The sequence below is a fragment of the Pan paniscus genome, chromosome X (assembly GCF_029289425.2).
Source record: "Pan paniscus chromosome X, NHGRI_mPanPan1-v2.0_pri, whole genome shotgun sequence".
Taxonomy (NCBI): Eukaryota; Metazoa; Chordata; class Mammalia; order Primates; family Hominidae; genus Pan; species Pan paniscus.
Genome location: NC_073272.2, coordinates 67701245 through 67722849, shown reverse-complemented (window position 1 = coordinate 67722849; position 21605 = coordinate 67701245). Strand labels below are relative to the sequence as shown.

Here is a 21605-nt window from a genome sequence, read left to right as displayed (position 1 = left end):
GAGCTAGTCACTTCCCCTCTCTGGACCTCAATTTGCCCCTCTGTGGTGATGAGGGCTTTGGGACAGAAGATCTCCAATGAGGTTACCCAGTCTAGACATTTTTTATTTTTAACTTTTTTAAAAACTGAGCTATAATTCACATACCATAAAATGCACCATTTTAAAGCGTACAGTTTAATGGTTTTTAGTAAATTTTGTGCAACTATCTTATTCCAGAACATATTCATCATCCCAGAATCCCAATACTTTTAAGTTTACTTCTCCCCCAACCTCTGACAGTTACTGATCTACTTTCTGCCTCTACGGATTTGCCTATTCTGAACATTTCATAGAAATATAATTATAGAATATGTGGACATTTTTGGGTGGCGTCTTACTCTTAGCATAATATTTTCAAGGTTCATCCACATTGTAGAATGTATCAGTACTTCATTCTTTCTTATGGACAAATAATATTCCTTTGTATAGATGTAGCACATTTTATTTATCCATTGATCAGTTGATGGACACTTGGATTGTATTCATTTTTTGGTTATTATAAATAATGCCGCTGTGAACATTCATGCACAGGATTTTGTGTGGATGTCTGTTTTTAATTATCTTGGGTATATACCTAGGACTGGAATTGTAGGTTATATGGTCGGTCTATATTAAAACTTTTGAAGAATTGCCAGGCTGTTTTCCAAAGCAGCTGTACCTTTTTTTTTTTTTTTTTTTTTTTTGAGATGGAGTCTCACAGTGTCGCCTGGGCTGGAGTGCAATGGCGCGATCTCAGCTCACTGCAACCTCCGCCTGCCAGGTTCATGTGATTCTCCTGCCTCAGCCTCCCGAGTAGCTGGGATTACAGGTGCATACCACCACACCAGGCTATTTTTTTGTATTTTTAGTAGAGATGGGGTTTCACTGTGTTGGCCAGACTGGTCTCAAACTCCTGACCTCATGATTCGCCCACCTCGGCCTCCCAAAGTGCTGGGATTACAGGCATGAGCCACTGCACGAGGCCTCAGCTGCACCATTTTACTTTCCCACCAGCAATGAATGAAGGCTCCAATTTCACCACATCCTCACCAACACTTTGTATAGTCTGTCTTATTTATTCTAGCCATCCTATGTGAGTGTGAATCCATAATCTCATTTAATGTTCAGCACTCCCATGCGAGGTAGGTATGCTGAATTCTGTTTTATAGTGAAGGCACTGGAAGCTCAAAGATGATGAGTAGTTTTCCCAACTAACACAGCTACTAAATGACAGAACAATTTGCACTCATCTATCTTATCCTAAAGCTTATTTATTTACTATAATATCACACTTCCTATAACCTGTCTGAACAGTGTTCTGAGAAGGAACCAATCCTGCTCACCAGTAGCATCTCATTATCTCAGTCTGAAATTTGATATCCCTTTTGTATATAGTATGTCAGTGACTCCTTTCACCCTCGTCATGGACTCCATCACACCTCCATAACTAAGCCCTGATTATTCCACTTCTTTAACCTCTCTTGAATCTGCCTCTCTTTTCTGACGCAGCTCTAGTTTGGATCCTTCTCATCAGCAGTCCCCTAGCTTGTCTTTCTGCCACCAGTCTTTCTGGTCCAAGCTACTTTTCATTGGGACGAGCCTATTTTTCATTACTTTTCGTAATGAACCCAAAGGGATGTTTAAAAATGCATATTTGATAATGCCACTTCTCCCCACCCCCAGCCCTCTGCCCCCCAAAATCATTGTCTTCTGTGACTCAAAGGCAGAGTTTGTATTCCTGAGCATGGCATTCATGGACTTCATGATATAGCCCCAACTTATTGCAACAACCTCACCTCCAGCTACCCACACTTTTTCATCTGTAATTGGTCCCTATGCTCAAGCCAAACCAAACTTTTAATTATATTTTCTTAGGCAAAGCATGGTCTTTCACTCCTCCAAGTTGTTTTTTGTTTGAATGCCCTTTCTACTTAGCTCCACCTTTTGGAATTCTTCAAGGCCCAGCTTAAAAGTTACCTGTTTTATAAAGACCCTCTCTAATCCTTGCAGTCAGTATTAGTACTGTCTTACTCCTAGCACTTATTTGCATGAATCTACATGTATTATAATAATTGATTTATTTCTATTACTGTACCAGTGTGTATCCTCTCAAAGCTTCTCCCCACCTCTTACCCACCCATGGAAGAGAGGCCTCCACTTTAAGGGTTGGCCCCACGCCTATTTATGAGGCCTCCCTGTCTCATCCTGATTCACTCCCAGTTCTTCGTAGTCCCTGAGACTTGTCTGTGTGTTTTCCTGTAGAAATGGGTGGCTGGTTAGGGAAAGGGGATGGCACCGAACTTTTATTACCTGACAGAGCAATGAACTCTCTTCAGAAAGAGTAAGTAGACTCTGGAAGCAGACTTCAAGATTTGAAACTTGGCGTTTCCACTTAGTAGTTTTGTGACATGGAGACTGCGGGTGTCTTAGATTCCTTATCTGTAAAATGGGGCTAATAACAATGTACTACTTTATAGAGCTGTTTTGAGGATTACATGAGATAATCCAGGTAAAGCACTTAGAACAGGGCCTGCCATGGTATAAGTGCTCAAGTAATGGTATGTGTTGTCTTTATCAGTATTATTCTCATTATTACTGTCATTGTCACTATTATCATTATTTTTATTCACCATACCCCAGAACCTAGAAATAGTTTCCCTGCTGAAAGGCCTGGCTCCGAAGTCATCATGGCTTCTATCATTACATTTCCTATTTTCCCGAGCCAGCAGAAGATACTTTCCTGAGTGGAAGGTAGCAGCCTCTCTGAGGCTGTGTATGTGGGTCCTCTTTATGAAGATTGGCTCTCTTGAGATGGTGATGTTACTCTATGGCCTGTAGGGCACAGGCAACCTTTATTTCCCTAAGGGAGAGCAGAGATGGAGTCACTTGTCCAGAAGAAAGTATTCAGATAGGAACATGCAGCTGAGATGTTGGGCTAAAGCCTGTGAGGGAAAGAATTTATGTCACCATGCACTTTATTGTTTGGAGAGAGTAGATGTGCTTGAGTTACTCCTGAGTGCTATGTTTAAAGATGGCCTCTGCCACAAGGCACGTCCTGGAAGCCAGAGGCTCTAGTTATTTGGCACTCTTGTGCTCATGTTCATGCCATTATTTGTGAGCCTTTGGTAGTTTTTTGTTTGATGGCCTCTGTCTGGTTGCACTTGTGCTAGGGTTAATAAATAAAGGGCTATGTGTCTACTTTGGGATGAAATTAGGGAGACTATAGGGGAACTCCCCTTGGTTCCGGCCCCTTTGGCAGTGGCATCAGTGGTGGCAAATTCCCAAGGAGAATAAAACTGTCTAGGGGACAAAAGACTTTGCAGCAAGACTTCCCCCATGGAAACTTTTGCCTCACTGCCCACCCACCACATAATAGTGTAAATAATAACCACCAATTAATGAGTGTCTGTTATGTGCCAGGCACTGAAATAAGTATACCATCTCCTGTAATCCTCACCATAACCTCATGAGACCGGTATTCTTTATTATTCCCGTTTTACTGAGGAGAAAATTTGAGGTACAGAGAGAATAGGGAACTTGTACGAGGTCTCACAGTCGGTAAGAAGCAGAACTGAGATTCAGACCTGGCCACCTGGCTTCAGAGCCTGCATGTCTTTTAACATTTTATTGCGAAGAATTCCAAACATAAACAGAAATTGGAAACAAACGTATTGAACTCCCCACATTTCAGCATTTAAAAACATATATCAAGTCTTATTTCATCTATACCCCTACCCGTTCCCCCAACCTACTCATCATGGCATTTCATTTGTAAATGTTTCAGTGTATATCTCTAAAAGAAAGGAACTCTTTTAAAAGCAAAACCGCAATATCATCATCATACTTAAAAGAAAATAAAACAAAACAGTGATTCCGTAAGATCAGCTATCCAGTCAGTATCCACATTCTCCTATTATCTCATTTTGTTAAAAAAAAATCAAGATCTAAATAAGATCCATGTATTGCAATTGGTTGATATATATCTCAGGTTTCAATTTGCTGGCCGGAACCTCTGTTCTTTTTTTTTTTTATTATTATACTTTAAGTTCTAGGGTACATGTGCACAACGTGCAGGTTTGTTACATATGTATACATGTGCCATGTTGGTGTGCTGCACCCATTAACTCATCATTTACATTAGGTATATCTCCTAATGCTTTCCCTCCACCCTCCGCCCACCTCACAACAGGCCCCGGTGTGTGATGTTCCCCTTCGTGTGTCCAAGTGTTCTCATTGGAACCTCTGTTCTTAACCACTGCACTCGAAGTTTTTTATGACTATGGAAGGTGACAATTTCTTTACAGCAGGCATTCTCAATCTGGGGTTTATTGACAGCTTCAGAAGGCTCTGTGAATCACTAAAAAATTAGTTTTCAAAATTTTTGCTATATTTGTGTGGGTTAATTTTTCTAGAGAGATGGTCCCTAGGTCTCATTAGGGTTTCAAAAGCTTTAAGTAAGTCTCAGAACCACTGAAAGACATGTACTAATGTCAGAGGAAATTGTAGACCACAAAAGCTGGGGAAAGAACAGTTGGAGGTTTCCTTCCGGGTTGGAGAACGAAGTTAAAGTATGTTATGTTGATTAACTTAAAATTTGAGAGACCTTAACAAAATACTTTTCAGAGAAGTGGTTAAGAATTAACTGATGATGTCTTCATTTGCAAAGAATAGAATATGCCATTGACTGGGGACTTTAAGTCTTTTTTGAGTGACATATTCCTTTAATAAAACCTCTTGGTTTACTGTGGCTTATTGAATTGTGGTGGTGAAAATCATACGCGGATCTTGAATTCCCTATTTGGATTGGATCTGTGGCTTTACATGAACTGGGAAGGGTAGAGAATGATTTTGTGGGATATAGTTGGTTTGTGCCACAGTGACATAACTGCTTTGAAAATGTATACAAATTTTCAAAATTAAGTATGTATGCATGTATCAAAATGAAAAGGTTTTAAAAGTTATCATTAATCTTCCCTCTTGGCACCAACTTTTCCTAGATGAAATCCAACATCAAACACCGAATGGTACTATCACCAGCAGCATAGAACCCCCCAAGCCACCACAACACCCCAAACTACCTATTCAGAGGAGTGGGGAAACTGATCCTGGGAGGAAGTCCCCAAGCAGGCCTATTTCGGATGGCAAGTTGGAGCCCTGCCCAGAGGTGGACGTGGGGAAGTTGGTGTCTAGGCTGCAGGATGGAGGGACCAAGATCACCCCAAAGGCCACCAATGGACCCATGCCAGGCTCTGGGCCCACCAAGACCCCCTCTTTCCACATAAAGAGACCAGCTCCCCGGCCCCTGGCCCACCACAAGGAGGGTAAGTGCTTGGGAATCCCATGGGAGCCAGAGCTGACCCTAACTACTTTTCACCTTGAGATCCTTCTGAGTTTGGAGATATATTTAAGTGGAAATATGTTCCAGTTTACTACCACTAATATTGGAACAGTGGGCAAGATCACAATAATCAGTCAAAATAATCACTAGAATGTAAGCTCCATGAGGGCCGGGATTTTTTTACCTGTTTTGTTGACCTCTATATCCCAAGTGCTATGTGCCTGGCACTGTACTAATTGCTGATATACTATTTCTTATCCTCACAATCCCACTGTAAAGAATGTATTATTCTTAATATTTTCTTTTTTTTTTTTTTTGAGACAGAGTCTCACTCTGTCACCCAGGCTGGAGTGCAGTGACGTGATCTCGGCTCACTGCAGCCTCCGCCTCCTAGGTTCAAGTGATTTCCCTGCCTCAGCCTCCTGAGTAGCTGGGACTACAGACACTTGCCACCATGCCTGGCTAATTTTTGTATTTTTAGTAGAGACAGGGTTTTGCCATGTTAGCCAGGCTGGTCTCAAACTCTCGACCTCAGGTGATCCACCCGCCTTTGCCTCCCAAAGTGCTGGGATTACAGGCGTGAGCCACCACACCTGGCCAAGAATGTATTATTCCTGTTTTTTTTTGTTTTTTGTTTTTTTAATTTGGAAATGGAGGCTGCTGTAGATAAGTGACTTGCCAAAGATTCACAGCTAGTAACTGGCAGAGCTGGGATCTAAATCTTACCATGTCTCACAGGCACCAAAGCCTGCGTTCTTTCCACTGAGGCAGAACTATCACTTTACCTTCCTATAAGAAGCTGTGAATCTGTGAACCCTTGTTTTCTCATTCTCCCTTTCCAGTTTGGGAGAAATAGGGACAAAGGGGCACAACTTCTGCCAAACTCTGGATTTTTGAAATTATTGCAAATTCAAGGTGTGGCTGACTTCAGCAAATTTAATTAACTATTGCATGTTGAGACTTATGTTGAGAGACTGGGGCTAATCCAGAGGGGAGTTTTAGGGGACACAATTCTATGAAGATAGTAAGATATAATGGACAAAATAAGGATTTGAGTATCAGAAAGGCTTGGATCTAAATCCTAGCTCTTTTACTTTGTAGCTTTAAGGAATTTCACAATATAGCAAAATGTAAAACCTTAAAAAATGGTTAAGAATAATTTATTTGACAAATATTTATTGAGTACTGACCATGTACCTGGCCCCATTCTACATGCCGAAGACATAGAAATGAATAAGACTTATGAAGTCCCTGTCCTCTTGAGGTTTAGATGAGAGGGCTTGGCAGACTATGGCCTGTGGACCCGATTGGGCCCACTGCACTGCCTCTTTTTATATAGCCTGTAAGCTAAGAATTCTTTTTTACATTTTTTAATGTTTGGAATTAAAAAGGAAATAATATTTTTTGACATGAAAATGTTGTGAAATTCAAACTTTGTCCATAAACATAAATACACCCTTTCATTTACATGTTGTCTATGGCTGCTTTCATGCCACAACAGCAGAATTGAGTAGTAGCAACAAAGACTTTATGGCCTGCACAGCCTAAAATATTAACTGTCTGACACTTTACAGAAAAAGTTTTCTGGCCTTTACCTTAGATTCTAGAGTACTGATAAGAAAACATGAGGCCCAGAATGGGAATCGGGAGGTTGGGGGAAGGTAGGATAGCAAGGAAATGGCGGGAATGGAGTTAGTATACAAAATATTTGCCATGAATCCTTAAACACTTGGTGGAGCAGTGTCACAGGTTTGGTTCCAAACTTTCTAGAGAAAACAAAAAGAGAGAAACCATGGTTATATAACTAAGTTCCTAAGGTAAAAACAAGCCAATTGTTCAGGTAAACCATAACTTTTCTGGTTTTGAGGCCAGGGAAAAATTTCTTCCATGGATTATTTCATATAACAACCTCAGTATGAACCAATGGCATTGTCTCAGAGCACAATTTAGTAAAAGCTATTCAGTGTGCGGATGGGAGGGGGTCCAGTACAATTTCCACAAGTAGTTGACTCTGAATGCTCTGGTTTGATCCACTGATGCTGATGTGATCACTCATGCGATCACAGTTAATTTATTTAAGCTGTTTGTACCTTGGTTTCCAGATCTGTAAAATGGGAAAACAGTTCACCTGTTAGAATTATTATTGCTAGGATTAAAAGGAATGACAAAATATCTGGCATATAATCAGCATTCAAAATATGATATTGATTTCCCTCCCCTGTCCCTCTTCTCACTATGACTTGGCTCTTCTGAGACATAGTCAAGAAAAGGAAAACTTTAATGTAGACCTCTGCTTCTGTTTTTAAGTCATGTCGTGACCTTCCTATCAATCTGGGTAGAAGGTTGGGTAACTCAACTTATACTCGTCACAGTAAAATTTGTCTTGTCTGTTGCCAAGCCTTGAGATTGGCCAGATTCTATCAGCTCAGCGCACACAGTAACTCAGCCCTCCTTCCCTCCCTCCTGCAAAGTTCAATCCCAGTGGCATTCCCCTCTTCCCCTTCCTCCAGTCCTACCCTGGGCTGCTGGCGGCAGCTACTCTGATCTAATGGTCTCAGCTAATGTAAGTACTGATCTGACTTGTTCAGTATCAGCCTAACTATCTAAAACTGGGCCTCAGCTTTGCCTGGCTTCATTTTCTGCTTTCAATCAGTTAGCAACAGGCTGGCATGATGCAGCTTTTTTTCAAAATCCCATGCTTCCAGCTTTGGCTACAGAAAGCAGAACTGAGGTGGTTTTGGCCTTGGTGGAGAACCCCCCAAACCTCTGGTATAGTTGCCTCTTTGAACCTAACCTACACTATCTATTCACTTCTTACTTCCTCCTTGCTCCCCTCCTGATTCTGGCTGCTTCTCCTAGTAGATTCCCTGGCATCTGAAGAGTTATCGGTTAAGCAAAAGCCACACACAGCTCTGACCCTGTGCTATAACTGATAGTTGTTTGCTCCTGGTACTGGCCAGTAGCCTGAATGGCAGTATTAGAGGGAGGGAACTGTTACCTCAGCCAGCCCAGTCTGTACCTTGCAGTTGTCACCCCATTTCAGCTCTGTTGTTTAGGACTTTGCCTGCCATCCTGAGGATCAGTACACAGGCTCCATTGCATTAGTGAGCCAACTGTGCCACAGTCCTGGCCCCATCTTCACCCCTTGCATTGACTTAACATTTGAGTGGCCTTAACATTCTTCACATTTTTTCTCAGCAATTAAAAATAACAAAAGCATGGTGCATGTTAAATTGCTTTTTTCCATGACAGTCAACTTTAAAATAAGAATCAATAGTGTTTGCTGATGGAATTTTATCAAGGATCCTTTTCTGTTCCAGACATGAGCTTGATACTTTCACTCTTCTGTTGCGTCTAATCATTGTGATAGGCCTTGTGAGGTATGATTTACCCTCCCCTTTTTATAGATGGAGAAACAGAGGCTCACAGACACAAAACAACTTGCTCAGAGTTACCTAGGTTGTAAGGTGCAGAGATGGGGCTTGACCTCAGCTTCTTGGGTTCAAGATTGGGACTCTTTTTCTTTATACCATATTTCTTCAGCAGCGTTGGCCATCTTCTCCTTTCTGTTTTTCTAAGGACCACTTACTTTTGGGGGGGTACAAAATTATACAAGCCTATTTTTTTCTGCCTTCATTTGAGTTTACTGCCTCTTACGTGTCCTGGCTTTGCAAAGGGCAGGCATGTAGCTACTGCAAAGGGATTTAGGACTTTCCTTTGGGTAATGAAGAGGGAGGAGGGCTATATCCCATCTACTTTACATGTATTTGTTTATTTAATCAGGTATAATCATATGCAAAGGGAGAGACAAAAATGAAAAGCCATTGTCTCTGCCTTCCAAAGGTTCGTGGTGACACTGGCATGCAAGCAGTCAGTCCCAGCCAATGTGATTAATGTTCTAGTAGGGGTGAGAAGAAATTCTAGTAGGAGCATGGAGCAAGGAGACCTTCATTCTACCTGAGGTATTGAGATGAAAGTGAAGAGCACACCATGGACTGGGACTTTATGACATACAGGTTGAGGGGCCCTTCTTAGCTCCTTTCCTCTGTCTTGGCTGGAAAGGAAAGATTGCATCTGGTGGCATGCTTTTGGGCTTGTAAGACCTTGCTCAGTCACAGAGCCATTAATTCTCCACTGAGGTGACTAATGCTATGAGTGGCATTTGCATCTACTCTAAAAGTATTAGGAACAGACTTGCTCTTGCAGTAATGGGTGTTGCTGGCCATTATCCACATTTTCTTGTTTGGACTTATGCTTTAATAATCTACTGTTTGGTTTTTATTCTCTACTTTTCTTGGAGCCTAACGCCAAATTGTTTTATAAGGATAAATAATGGCTAAGGAAGCAGGAAGGCTTTAAGGTGAGCATGGAGGAGTGTCATAGAAAAAAAGAGGTAATTCTAGGAGACTGGGGGAATCTACAAGAGGAATCAACCTCCTCCTGCTCTGTGCCTTCAGGTTGGGTATAGAGGAATATAAGGAAAGGTGGAAAAAAGTTGCTGAGGTTGAATACTGATGACCATCAGGTCCCAAGAACTCTGCAAATGTTAAGATTCTTTGGTTATGGTCATTTGACAGAGATTAGAGAGAGAGGGAACAGGTGGGGCTTGAGAAGGAGATCAAGTTTGTAGTAAAAGCCAGGTTTCGGACCAAGGTTGAAAAGAAATTAAAAAGAAGTACAGCTTGGTGGAAAGCCTATAGGCTCAAGTGACTTAGTGGTTAAAAGCTCAGGCTCCTGAATCTTCCAGATGTGAGTTTGAATCCTGGCTCTGCCTCTTCCTAGCTGTGGGACTTTGGGCAGGTTACAACCTCTCTGAACCTTAGTTTTCTCATTTGTATAATGAGGATAGTATTTGTGCCCATAGGATTGCTATAACAACAAAGTGAGTCCTCTACATGCCTAGCACATCAAGAGTACTCAGTAAATGATAGCAGTTGTTTTGCTTTCATAGGAGACTATTACTAGCTACTTGATCTTAGTTAGTTCAGCTTTACTTCTTTGAGCCAGTTTTCTCAACTGTAAGTGGGGACAATACCACCATTGAAGGCAAGGATTTTGCATGGATTAAATTAGATTAGGTATACAAAGAATCTGGTAAAATAATAGAGGCTTAAGAAGTGGTAGTATTACTAGGTAACAACCTCTTAGGAAATGGCAGACATGGAAGATGGGGTGTCTACTCTTCTGTATTCGAGACCCTTTGAGAAGCCTCAAGCCTAAAATGTAGATGGCATAAAAGAGTTCAGAGTTATATTTTCAACCCACAACCTGTCCCTACCATGCCAAACACCTAGGAAGAGGCGAACTAACCTCAAGGTCTAACTCAAGTCTCATTCTGTCCATGAAGCCTTCTGACAATCCTACCCCAGTTAGCTCTCCCTTGATTCACATATTTTGGCACCCAAGATTGACCCTCTAATGTGGATGCTGGTTTATAGTATTCACACTTGTTTCCCATGAATATGACTTATATCCCCAACTCAGTTTTGAGCTCCTAGAGGGCAGGGGTCATTTGTGTGTCTTTGTGTGTGTGTGTGTGTTAGAGTGTAGGGTTGGGCACAAAAGCCCTCACAAAACCCCCATATTGAATACCGTTCAATTTAGGTTTCAGAGAGAGAAAAAGAGAGAGACAGAGGGATTAATTATTTTAAAGCAGGTTAAGTACATGTAGAGTACTTCAAAAACAGCCTATAAAAGTCAGCTGAGTCTAACATTTAAGTCAGTCCAGCAGGCCAGCATGGCACATGTAACGAGCCTATGTAACGAGCCTGCACATTGTGCACACATACCCTAGAACTTGAAGTATATTTTTAAAAAATAAAAAGTCAGCTGGGAGAGATAGAGGCTTATAGACTTAGATCATTGGCTCATTCATCTGGAAAAACAGTCCAATCCCCATGTTATACTGGTAAGGAAATGATCCGCTGAAGGTCACACAGAAAGTTAGTTTTAGTATTAATCATAGAATCCAGGTTTCTTGACTACCAGTTACATGACTCTCCCCTTTCTGCCTCACCAGTTTGATACTGTGGCTTAACTGTGACTGAGACACATTAGAGGCAAGAGAGAACAACATCGGTGTCTTCAGCCAAGAAAATCCTTTGCTGCTACCTCAAAGCTTTACTTGTAATGAATAATCATTTGGAGGTAGCAATAAAGGGCCCAAGAGGAAATGAGGTTAATGATGTTTGTTTTCCAAGGCCCTAGGTTCATGTTCATTAGGATGTGGCTATAACTTGGGAATGAATAGGGTTCATATTTTAGGGATGTCATCTGGTTCACTCATCAAGGCATGGTTTCAGGTAGACATGTTTTCCAGCTCTAACAGTCCAGCATATCATTTCTTTACAATTACTGCCTTCCCCCCCACAACTCCGCCTCCCAGCAGTAACCAGTGGAAATGGGACAGCACTCTCAGCTCTGCTACTCTGTGGGGTGCAGTGAGGAAGCAACATCATATGGCCTAATGGTCCTCAATCTTGGCTGCACATAGCATCACTTGGGGAGCTTTTAAAAATACCCATGCTCAGGATCCATCCTAATCAATAAAACTAGGACGTATGAGGGTGGGGTCCAGGTACTTTACAATTTTAAAGCTCCTTACATATTTCTAATGTTTCACTAGGGTTGAAGAACAGTGGTAGTTGGGACTACATAGGTTTCAGAAATCAGATGGACTGATCAACTATGAAGTTACTTTTCATCTCTGAGTCTCTGTTTCCTCAGCTGTAGAACGGAGATAATACTTTCTGTCTTGCAAGATTGTGGCCAGTGTTGAATGAGAAAATGTGCATAAAGCACTGAGTACAGTATCACAGTACCTGGAACAGAACAACTGTTCAATAAAGGTTAGCTAAAAAAATTTTGCCAGTACTATTGTATTACCATTACTATTATTATTATAATTTATAATTTTTATGTTACCAATGATAACAAAACAGCAGACAACTGGAAAGGCAGTGGGTGTGGAAACAGGAGGTATGGGTTTCAGTCCTCACTCTACCATTTAACCTATGGTTGTGGATGAATCAGTTTACTTTTCTGAACCTCAGTTTCCTTCTCTGTAAAATGGGGATAATAAGACCTATTTATTCATCTCTCTCAAGCTTATTGTAAACATTAAGCAGTTATCGTCTGGGAGAGTGCTTTGAATAGTATAAAGTATATTAGAAAAATTGGATTATTATTATCATTTTGGTTAATTTTTTCTGCTGCAATTCTGTATACCCAGTCTGGTGTTAAGGGGAATGACATGTCCAGAACGTAAGATGCAGACTAAATGGAGAGACAATTCATATGTGTGCACATGAATAGTGTTTTGTTTCTTCCTTAATTAGAACACCAATCACACTGTATTATCATTATTTCTTTACATATATATCTTGCTCACCAGAATGGCTAGATGGATGAATTTTTTAAAAAACATACCTATTAATATATAAGAACTTCACGAACATTTACATGGATGTGAATTACATATACCTACTAGGGTGTTCAGAGGGTTGAGATTTTAGCTGGGTCTTGAGGAATGATTATAATACACAGGAGACATAAGAATAGGGACACATATAGGGCAAGAAGCAGGACAGAGTCTGACACTTACTTACCTCTGCTGTATACTAGGCATTGTCTATAGGTCATCTAATTGAGTCCTTAAAATCACCTTGTGAGGAGGGTTTTTCTTTCTTTTTTTTTTAAAATTATACTTTAAGTTCTGAAGTACATGTGTACAACGTGCAGGTTTGTTACATATGTATACATGTGCCATATTGGTGTGCTGCACCCATTAACTCATCATTTACATTAGGTATGTCTGCTAATGCTATCCCTCCCCGCTCCTCCCACCCCATGACAGGTCCTGGTGTGTGATGTTCCCCTTCCTGTGTCCAAGTGTTCTCATTGTACAATTCCCACCTATGAGTGAGAACGTGCGGTGTTTGGTTTTCTGTCCTTGCGATAGTTTGCTCAGAATGATGGTTTCCAGCTTCATCCATGTCCCTACAGAGGACAAGAACTCATCCTTTTTTATGGCTGCATAGTATTCCATGGTGCATATGTGCCACATTTTCTTAATCCAGTCTATCATTGATGGACATTTGGGTTGGTTCCAACTCTTTGCTGTTGTGAATAGTGCCACAGTAAACATATGTGTGCATGTATCTTTATAGTAGCATGATTTATAATCCTTTGGGTATATACCCAGTAATGGGATGGCTGGGTCAAATAGTATTTCTAGTTCTAGATCCTTGAGGAATCTCCACACTGTCTTCCACAGTGGTTGAACTAGTTTACACTCCCACCAACAGTGTAAAAGTGTTCCTATTTCTCCACGTCCTCTCTAGCACCTGTTGTTTCCTGACTTTTTAATGATCACCATTCTAACTGGTGTGAGATGGTATTTCATTGTGGTTTTGATTTGCATTTCTCTGATGACCAGTGATGATGAACATTTTTTAATGTGTCTGTTGGCTGCATGAAGAGGAGGGGTTTTTATACTCATTTCGCAGATGAGGAAATTTACAGTCGTAGAGGTGAAGTACCTGTCTAGGGTCCTACAACTTGGAAGCAGCAGAACAAGATCTGAAAGCCAGGTCTACAAAACTCCAGACTCTGTCTCACTTAGAAGTAAGAGTCAAGGGTTTGCCTTAATGGGGCAGTAGGCAGACCAATTTGATTAGAGTAGAACTGATAGTTAAAATCCAGGGTTACTGCTTGGGACAGTAATATGGGACCAGCTCAAGGAGGGCCTTGATTTTCTGTGAAGGAGTTTAAACTTTTATCTTTTACATTTTAGAGCTGTTGGGAAAGTCTTTAAAGAGCAGAAAAACAGTGTAAAAATACTTAAATTAAATTTTGTAGTTGTATATGTAGATTCAATTTAGTATGTTTTTACATTTACTGTAAATATTTTTGTAGAAAAAAAATGGATGAATATAAAGATCCACTGACACCCTTGCATAGTTATGTACATGTCTATTTCAGTATGGTCTTCATCAGGCCATGAGCACTTTCTGTGGACTTTTTTTTCACTTGATATTATTTTGTATGCCTGTTTTTGTTTTGACCTGGTCTAAATTTTTGGCAGTTCACACATAATATGTATTGGTTAAATGCTTGTATGAATTGAATTGTTTGTTTAGCCTTTATGGTTAAGTCTGATTTTTTTTTCTGATAAGATGCATGTTTTTGTGCCAATTGCTTTTTCTTAAGTGTTTTTTTTTTGTTTTGTTTTTTGTTTTTTTGCCTCTTGGATTAGTCCATTTGGGCCTGTTCCCAAAAGCAGAATTACTGGATCAACGAGTATGAACCGTCTCATATGTATGATTTTGTATTTCATCCACATTGTTCCGGAATCCTTGATGCCCTCTAGATAAAATAAGCCCAGTTCACATTGCCACCAGCAATGTGTGAGTTTACCTGTTTCACTATAGTCCTACTAGAACCATCTTATTTAAAAAGTGTTTATATTTATTTTGTACTGACAAGGAAACTAAAGACACAGAGGCAGGAAAGTGAGTTAGAAAACAACTATAATAGTCAAGGCCTAAGTGAAAAGGACCTGGATTTCAGTGATGATGAATTTAAGCAATTCAAATTCATCATCATCAGACATTTAGTAAGCACCTACTATGTACCTGGCCCTGCACTAAACATATTAGTACCTGATTTAATCCTCCCACTATCTCTGTAAGATAATATATTGTGGATCTTTATTATATAGCTGGGGAAACTGAGACTTAGGGAATGGATATGACACACCCAAGATATCTGAAACTCCAGAGCTGAGGTTCAAATATAGACTTTCTGAAGGGACAGTTGCCAGAAAAATTACAAAAAAAAAAAAAATAGCCAGAGTTGTTAGTCACCAAGAAGAAATGGAGGCCAAGGAAGTTGGCCCAGGTAACTCTCATATTGGGTGCCTGCTCATGAGTAGTGTTCTGTTTGGCTAACCATCCAAGTTCCTGGTATCATTTTCTCTTCCAGGGGATGCTGACAGTTTCAGCAAAGTGCGGCCTCCAGGAGAAAAGCCAACCATCATCCGCCCCCCAGTGAGGCCCCCAGATCCTCCCTGCCGGGCAGCTACTCCCCAAAAGCCAGAACCAAAGCCAGATATTGTGGCTGGCAATGCGGGGGAAATCACATCATCTGTGTAAGTAGGGTTGTACCTCAGAGTTGACTGAAGGCGTGTACTAGGCCACTAGGAATGCTTTCAGGATCACCATATTAAGGGTATACAGTGCACAACCCTGGGGCATCCTTCGCTTTATAGTCTAGGGAAATATCATAGGCCAGCCCTGTTGGGAGTATTCCACTCAATGCTCAAAGCTGAGGGATTTCTCTGAAGCTGAAACCTTTGATTCTTAGTACCTGCTAGGAGACCCATTTTTCTTAGCTTCCTTTATCTCCGTATGGTGATATTATTACCTTCTGATTTTAGCTTCCTTGGCTCAGGACATTTTTTTAAAAAATTTCTTGTTATGTCTACTGGTTTTAAAAGTAATTTAATGAACAGATTCATTCACTGTACTTACGCTTGAGGCTTTTATTTTAAGCAAAGGGTATGATTTAAAATTTTTTTCAAAATGACTTTGGTTCTCCAGAGAGTCTCTTACAGGGTGGGAGCTGAGCTGATGTGCAACAGACCTTCCTGAGGCTGGGCCGCAAGCCAAGGAACCAAGGAAGGAGCAGCTAGGGTGGGACCACAGCAGTGCTCAGGGACCAGCTTTGCTTGGCCACAACGCGCTTGCCTCTCCTCTCTTTATCGACTGGGACCATTCTCAGTATACTGCCTCCTGGTCTTCCTTTTTCTTGTGTTTCTTGTTTTCCATAATTGTAAAATTGGAGAAAAAGAAGAACAAAGCCTCCACAGCTTTGACTAATTAGCTCAGTATATTTACAAAAAGCCAACAATTATACTTTGAAATCAAGACTGGTTTCATTTATTTCCCCCAAGAAGAGCCTGACTCAGCAACATACTCAGACCATTCTGAAGCAATGGGGATAAAGAGTGTCAGCTATGGCCTTAGGGGTGCCTATGGGCTCTGGGCCATTTCACATTTGTATGTGTAGGGCCTTTGCCAGCAAAGGCAGGGGCTGGCATTGGTGTCCCATCTGGTTCAGAGTCTCCTGTCCTTTCTGTTGGCCATTGGTTCTCACGTGTATACCAAAGCAACTTATGGGACTTGGTTGGCTTCTGTTTGCAGGGTGGCTTCCAGGACCAGGTTTTTTGAAACAGCTTCCCGGAAAACAGGAAGGTAAGATATGGAGGTGACAAAAGAAAAACCAAATCGCCTTTTAATAACTGCATCCTTAGCATACAATTGTGCTCACTCTAACATTCTTTCTCTTTCTGTTTCTCTACAGCTCTGTCTCTGTCTGTCACTTTCTCTTCCCCAATTCTGTCTCTCCATCCCTATCTGTCTGTCACCTGTTCACCTGTGTGTCTATTTGTTTCTCTCATATTCTTTTTCTCACTTGGTGTCTCTGTCCTTTTTTTTTTTTTTTTTTTTTTTGAGATGGTGTCTCACTCTGTTGCCCAGGCAGGAGTGCAGTGGCACGATCTTGGCTCACTGCAACCTCCAACTCCCAGGTTCAAGTGATCCTCCCACCTCAGCCTCCCTAGTAGCTGGGACTACAGGTGCACGCCATCATGCCCAGCTAATTTTTGTATTTTCAGTAGAGACAGGGTTTTGCCATGTTGGCCAGGCTGGTCTCGAACTCCTGACCTCAGGTGATCCATCCACCTCAGCCTCCCAAAGTGCTGGGATTACAGGCGTGAGCCACTGCACCCAGCCAGTGTCTCTGTCATTCTCAATCTCTTTCTGTCTGTCTGTGTTTCTTTGCCTGTGTCCCCATAGTTGTCTTTATCTGTCTGTTTCTCTGTTCATGTCACTCTATATGTCTCTGTTTTTCTCTTCCTGTGTCTCTCTGTATCTGTTGTCTCTTTGCCTCTTCATTTCTTCATCTCTCTCTCTGCTCATCTTTCCCTTTTCTCTCTCACAAGCACATATGTATGTGCACACTTGTGTGTGCGTGTGCATGTGAACACACACCAAGCAGTATCTCAAAGACTTTACACCCAATATTTTTTGTTAGTTTTTTTTTTTAGTTTACTTTTTTGTTATTTTACTTATTTAGATTCCATTATATACTCAAAGGGCAGCTGACAGGGATATGTAGAATATTACACTCTAAGATAAACAGCCTTAGGGCCCCCATTTCAAAGGTAAACATTGGACTTAGGCAACGGTTCTCAAACTGGCTGCACATCTAAGTCACCTGGAAACATGGAGAAAAAAGTCACATATTCCTGGATTTCATTCTAGACCCACTAAAACAGAATCTCTAGTAGTGGGGCCTGGGAATATGATTTTTTTGTTTTATTTTGTTTTTTCCTTCCCTCCCTTTCTTCTTTTCCATTAGTTTGTTATTCAAACTTCTCAAGTGCTGGTACAGACTGTCCAAGGCCTGGAATTTAGGACCCTTTGGACTAGAACATCTGGAGAGATATTTGGTTAGCCTTCAGGGACTCTTTTGTGAGTTTGTTCCTTCTTGGTTATCAGAGAGTTTGAAATTGTTCCTCCTAACAGGTGACAGGAGCAGAACTCTTCTAGGTGGTCAGTTAAAAGCAGAACAATATACCTTTCCCAGCAGTGGAGTTGGGGTAGATTTTCCATCCTCTAGTCAAAACTATGGGAACTGACACACTAGGACATGATTCTGCACAGCAGTTCATTCTAGCTCTGCTTGTCAGTGAGCCACCTGGAACCTCAGGCTGGGCCAAATTCTCCTTAGACAATAATTTACCATTCATTCTACCATAGCAGATGAAAGTCAGATCAAGGCCCCAGATTTCTCTTACTGATAGCATGAAGATAAAAGTTTTCACCTCAGAAGTTTTTTAAGTAAGCTTAATCAAATATCTCTCTTGAGAAAAGAAAAAGAAAAGAAGAAGGGAGACGAAGAGAGTCTCAAATATTCTTAATAAGGTGGCCTATGCCTTCCTAGAATAAGCCACTTGAGAAATAAATAACAAGGAAATAGAATGATGTAAACTGGAGTGAACTGGATATGTCTACAGGAAAGCTTTTTAGAGGAGGTGATATATGAGTTGGGGCTTGAGAAAAGAATAGAACTAGACAGAAAAAATGCTGTGGGGGCAGTTATTGATCTGCAAGCTTGGACAGGAAACCAAGGCATTGAGAAGGAAATATGTAAGAAGCATGAAGAAAGTCCAATAGAACTTTTAAGGCAGGTAAACTTACAAGAGGGAAGCTATAGCCAAACTGGTGTTGAGAGTGTGAAAAGATTGGTAGCCACTACCAATGGGCTGGGCTTTGTCAGCCAGTGCTCGAGGAAGCCTTAGATCAAGCACAACCTACAAGGGCTATGGCCAAAGCAGGCACTTCAGGCTAGAATATCACTCTACCCACCCTATGTCTGGGCTTCTAGAACCTAGATTTAATCCTGTTCTTTATTCCTAGATTCCATTTTGGCAGGAATGTAGGTAAGACCAAAGTAGGTACACTTGCTCTCCAGTATGTCATGAACTACCATCCTGAGTACCCACAGGCTCCTCCCACTCAGCATCCACATAGGGAAATCATCCCTTCCATCTAGGCCTCCACCTTGTAACCACCACTTGCATCAGTGCTTCCACAGGTTGGCCTCTGATCAAGATCCTCAGACCAGTCACATAGTCAGTCCCGTCTATGGTCATTGTTGCTAAGTTCTTCTCTCATCTCTAATGAAAATGATGATCTTTTAAAACTTTGTCTTGCCCCTTTTTGGTCCCCATTTGTATACCTGACTACGGCCTAGTGTTTGAATGACATCACCCCCTTATTCATTTCCCTTACACAATTTAAACATAAATAACTAAGAAGAAAATGAGTAGTGGCTCATCAAGAACATAAAGGAGGTGAGGACATTTCAAAGAGGCCCGACAGCTTATGGTTTCAGAAGTTATTAGTGTTCCACTTTGGCTAGAATGTGGGAGTGAAAAGAGGGAAACTTAGCTGGGGGTGAGACCAGAAAGATGGATTGGAGCCAGATCGTGAAGGTATTGTATAACATACTAAGGTGCTTGGTCTTTATACTGCAGTCCATATGCGGATGAGTCATAGAAAGGGGGGAAGAATTTCAAGAATGACAGTCACATTCTGAGCTGACCAAGTTGTAAAAAGATCACTTTGGTAGTGGGAAAGATAGATGGGAGAGTAAAGACTGGAGACCAGTTAAGGAGACTAATTGTCCTGGCAAGAGTTGGGGAAGCCCTGGCCTATGGCATTCCCAGTGGGAATGGAACAGAAGGGACAGATTTGAGAAAGACTCAATAAGACCTTGCTACATTTTCAAACATGGAACATTGATGAACCGAGAAAGAGAAAAGTCTAACTTGGGCACTTAAGTAGATGGTACAATAATTAATCATGGAGAAGCAGGTTTTATGGGAAAGATGCTGAGCTCAATTTTGGACACAGTGATTTTGAAGACACAGTTGTTAAATTTATACAAATTTTTTAAAGACACTTTGAGACTTAGGTAGAGATAGATGTTCAGTGGGTAACTGCAACTTAGGCTAGCAGTTGGAGCTGGATGTATGTATACATAGATTTGGGGGTAGAAATATGAGTATAGCCACTATATAAGTCTGGGGAGTGGGGCTAGTCACATATGCTACAATGTGAATAGTAGCCTGTTGTGGGGAGGTCCCTAGTATTTGGTGGCAATTGAAGCCATGGATGGGAATAAGATCCTCCAGGGAGTAAGTGTAAACAGACTGGAGAGAAGAGAAAAACAGAAGGTTGAGGACATAGCCCTGGGGACCAGCTGTTGTACGTAATGCTCTGGCCACACTAGAGTGGGTTTCATTTGCCAAGATTTTCTCCTCCCCCAGCTGTCCCCAGACATGGGTAATTTAGAACTAATCCAAGCACATCAAGAGGCTGGACAAGGTTGGTTTGGTCTTCTAGGCAAAGGAGGATTCATCTTTCACATGGTGCTTGTCTGTGTCCTCATCCTTATCCCTGTTAGAGATCATCACAGAATGTAGTTCGTGGTCTGCAGCCAGCTTCCCTGGGTTCTCCAAGCTTCACATAGTCTGGTACTCAGAGAATTGTTCTGGCACCTGAAAGACGTCTTCATATCTCTTTAAGCCTGCCAGAGAAGGAGCCCCAACTATAAGCATGGAGCTAAATGTTTTGAAACATCTGGGCTGAATCACTTCTCCATTTTTCAAATGGCCTCTTTTAGCACTGGCCTAGAAGTGTCCCCCATTCCCCCAATTTACCTTTCCAGTCCTGATTTCTAGAATCTTAGTGAAACGTCTTTCTTTATCCACAGTTCTCAAGGCAGACTTCCTGGAGATGAAAGTTGAGGCTACAGGTATGCAGTCCCCATCCCTGATTACAAAATCTTGTTCCACATAAGCCTTCATTACGGGATCTGATATTTTGAGGACTGGAATAACATGTAGATCAGAAGGGTGGGAACTCACTTCTACGCCTCAGTTCATTACTCTATCACTGCATGACCCTTAAATTTAGTGACTTTCAATTCCAAGGTTTTGTGTGATTTTAAGTAACCTTCCTCTTTCATTTCTTTTTCTCCTAGCCAAACTATGGCACGCTTTTACAGATTGCCTTTGAATCAAATTTATTAAGAATCCTAGGCTGTGACATTTCGGGAAAGTACATTTACTTCTCTGAGCCTCAGTTTCCCAGTTTCTAAAATGAGAAGGTTGGAACCTTCTAACTCTGACACCTCTCGGGCCTTTAAGGAAACCAGGAACATGCTTTTTGATATTATAACAGATGCCAAGAGGCTACCTTAGTGTCTGTAGATGGATTCATTCCTGCAGACCAAATCATTATTTCAGTCTTACCCACCTGAACCTTCATTCTTAGTCCTTTATGTTTGTCCAATGCAAAGCACTTTCACATTCATTATTTCATTTGATGCATATCACATGCCAGGAGAAGGGAGGATAATATGTGTTCTAACTCAACAAATAAAGGAACTGAAGTTCAGAGTGGATAAGTGACTTGCAAAGGTCACAGGAGACTCAGAGGTCAGGGAAATTCCTTTCTCTATCGTAGGAGTTCTGATTGTTTGACTATCAGATTGCTGGCATGATGTGACCTGATAACACACATAAATGAGATCCAAGTATCTGGAGCTTGGCTTTTCATGTGCTCCCTAACCTTCTTTTTTTCCCTGTCACTGCCAGTCCTCAGAGGTCCGTGGG

The 21605-nt window shown here is 41.2% G+C and overlaps 1 protein-coding gene across 5 annotated transcripts in view; it reads left to right on the top strand.

Annotated features, from left to right (window-relative positions):
• Positions 1–21605, top strand: part of OPHN1 (oligophrenin 1) — a 386455-nt gene that overhangs the window by 360502 nt on the left and 4348 nt on the right. For 3 of the 5 annotated variants that reach the window (XM_014343473.4, XM_003816905.5, XM_055106586.2), the window contains exons 21-24: positions 5016–5339; positions 15341–15506; positions 16561–16611; positions 20702–20743. In XM_014343473.4, the coding sequence (XP_014198959.2) occupies positions 5016–5339; positions 15341–15506; positions 16561–16611; positions 20702–20735 (575 nt within the window). In that variant the 3' untranslated portion in view covers positions 20736–20743. The remainder of the gene's footprint in view (positions 1–5015; positions 5340–15340; positions 15507–16560; positions 16612–20701; positions 20744–21605) is intronic. The other 2 variants (XM_003816906.6, XM_008970014.4) reach the window with 2 other exon arrangements.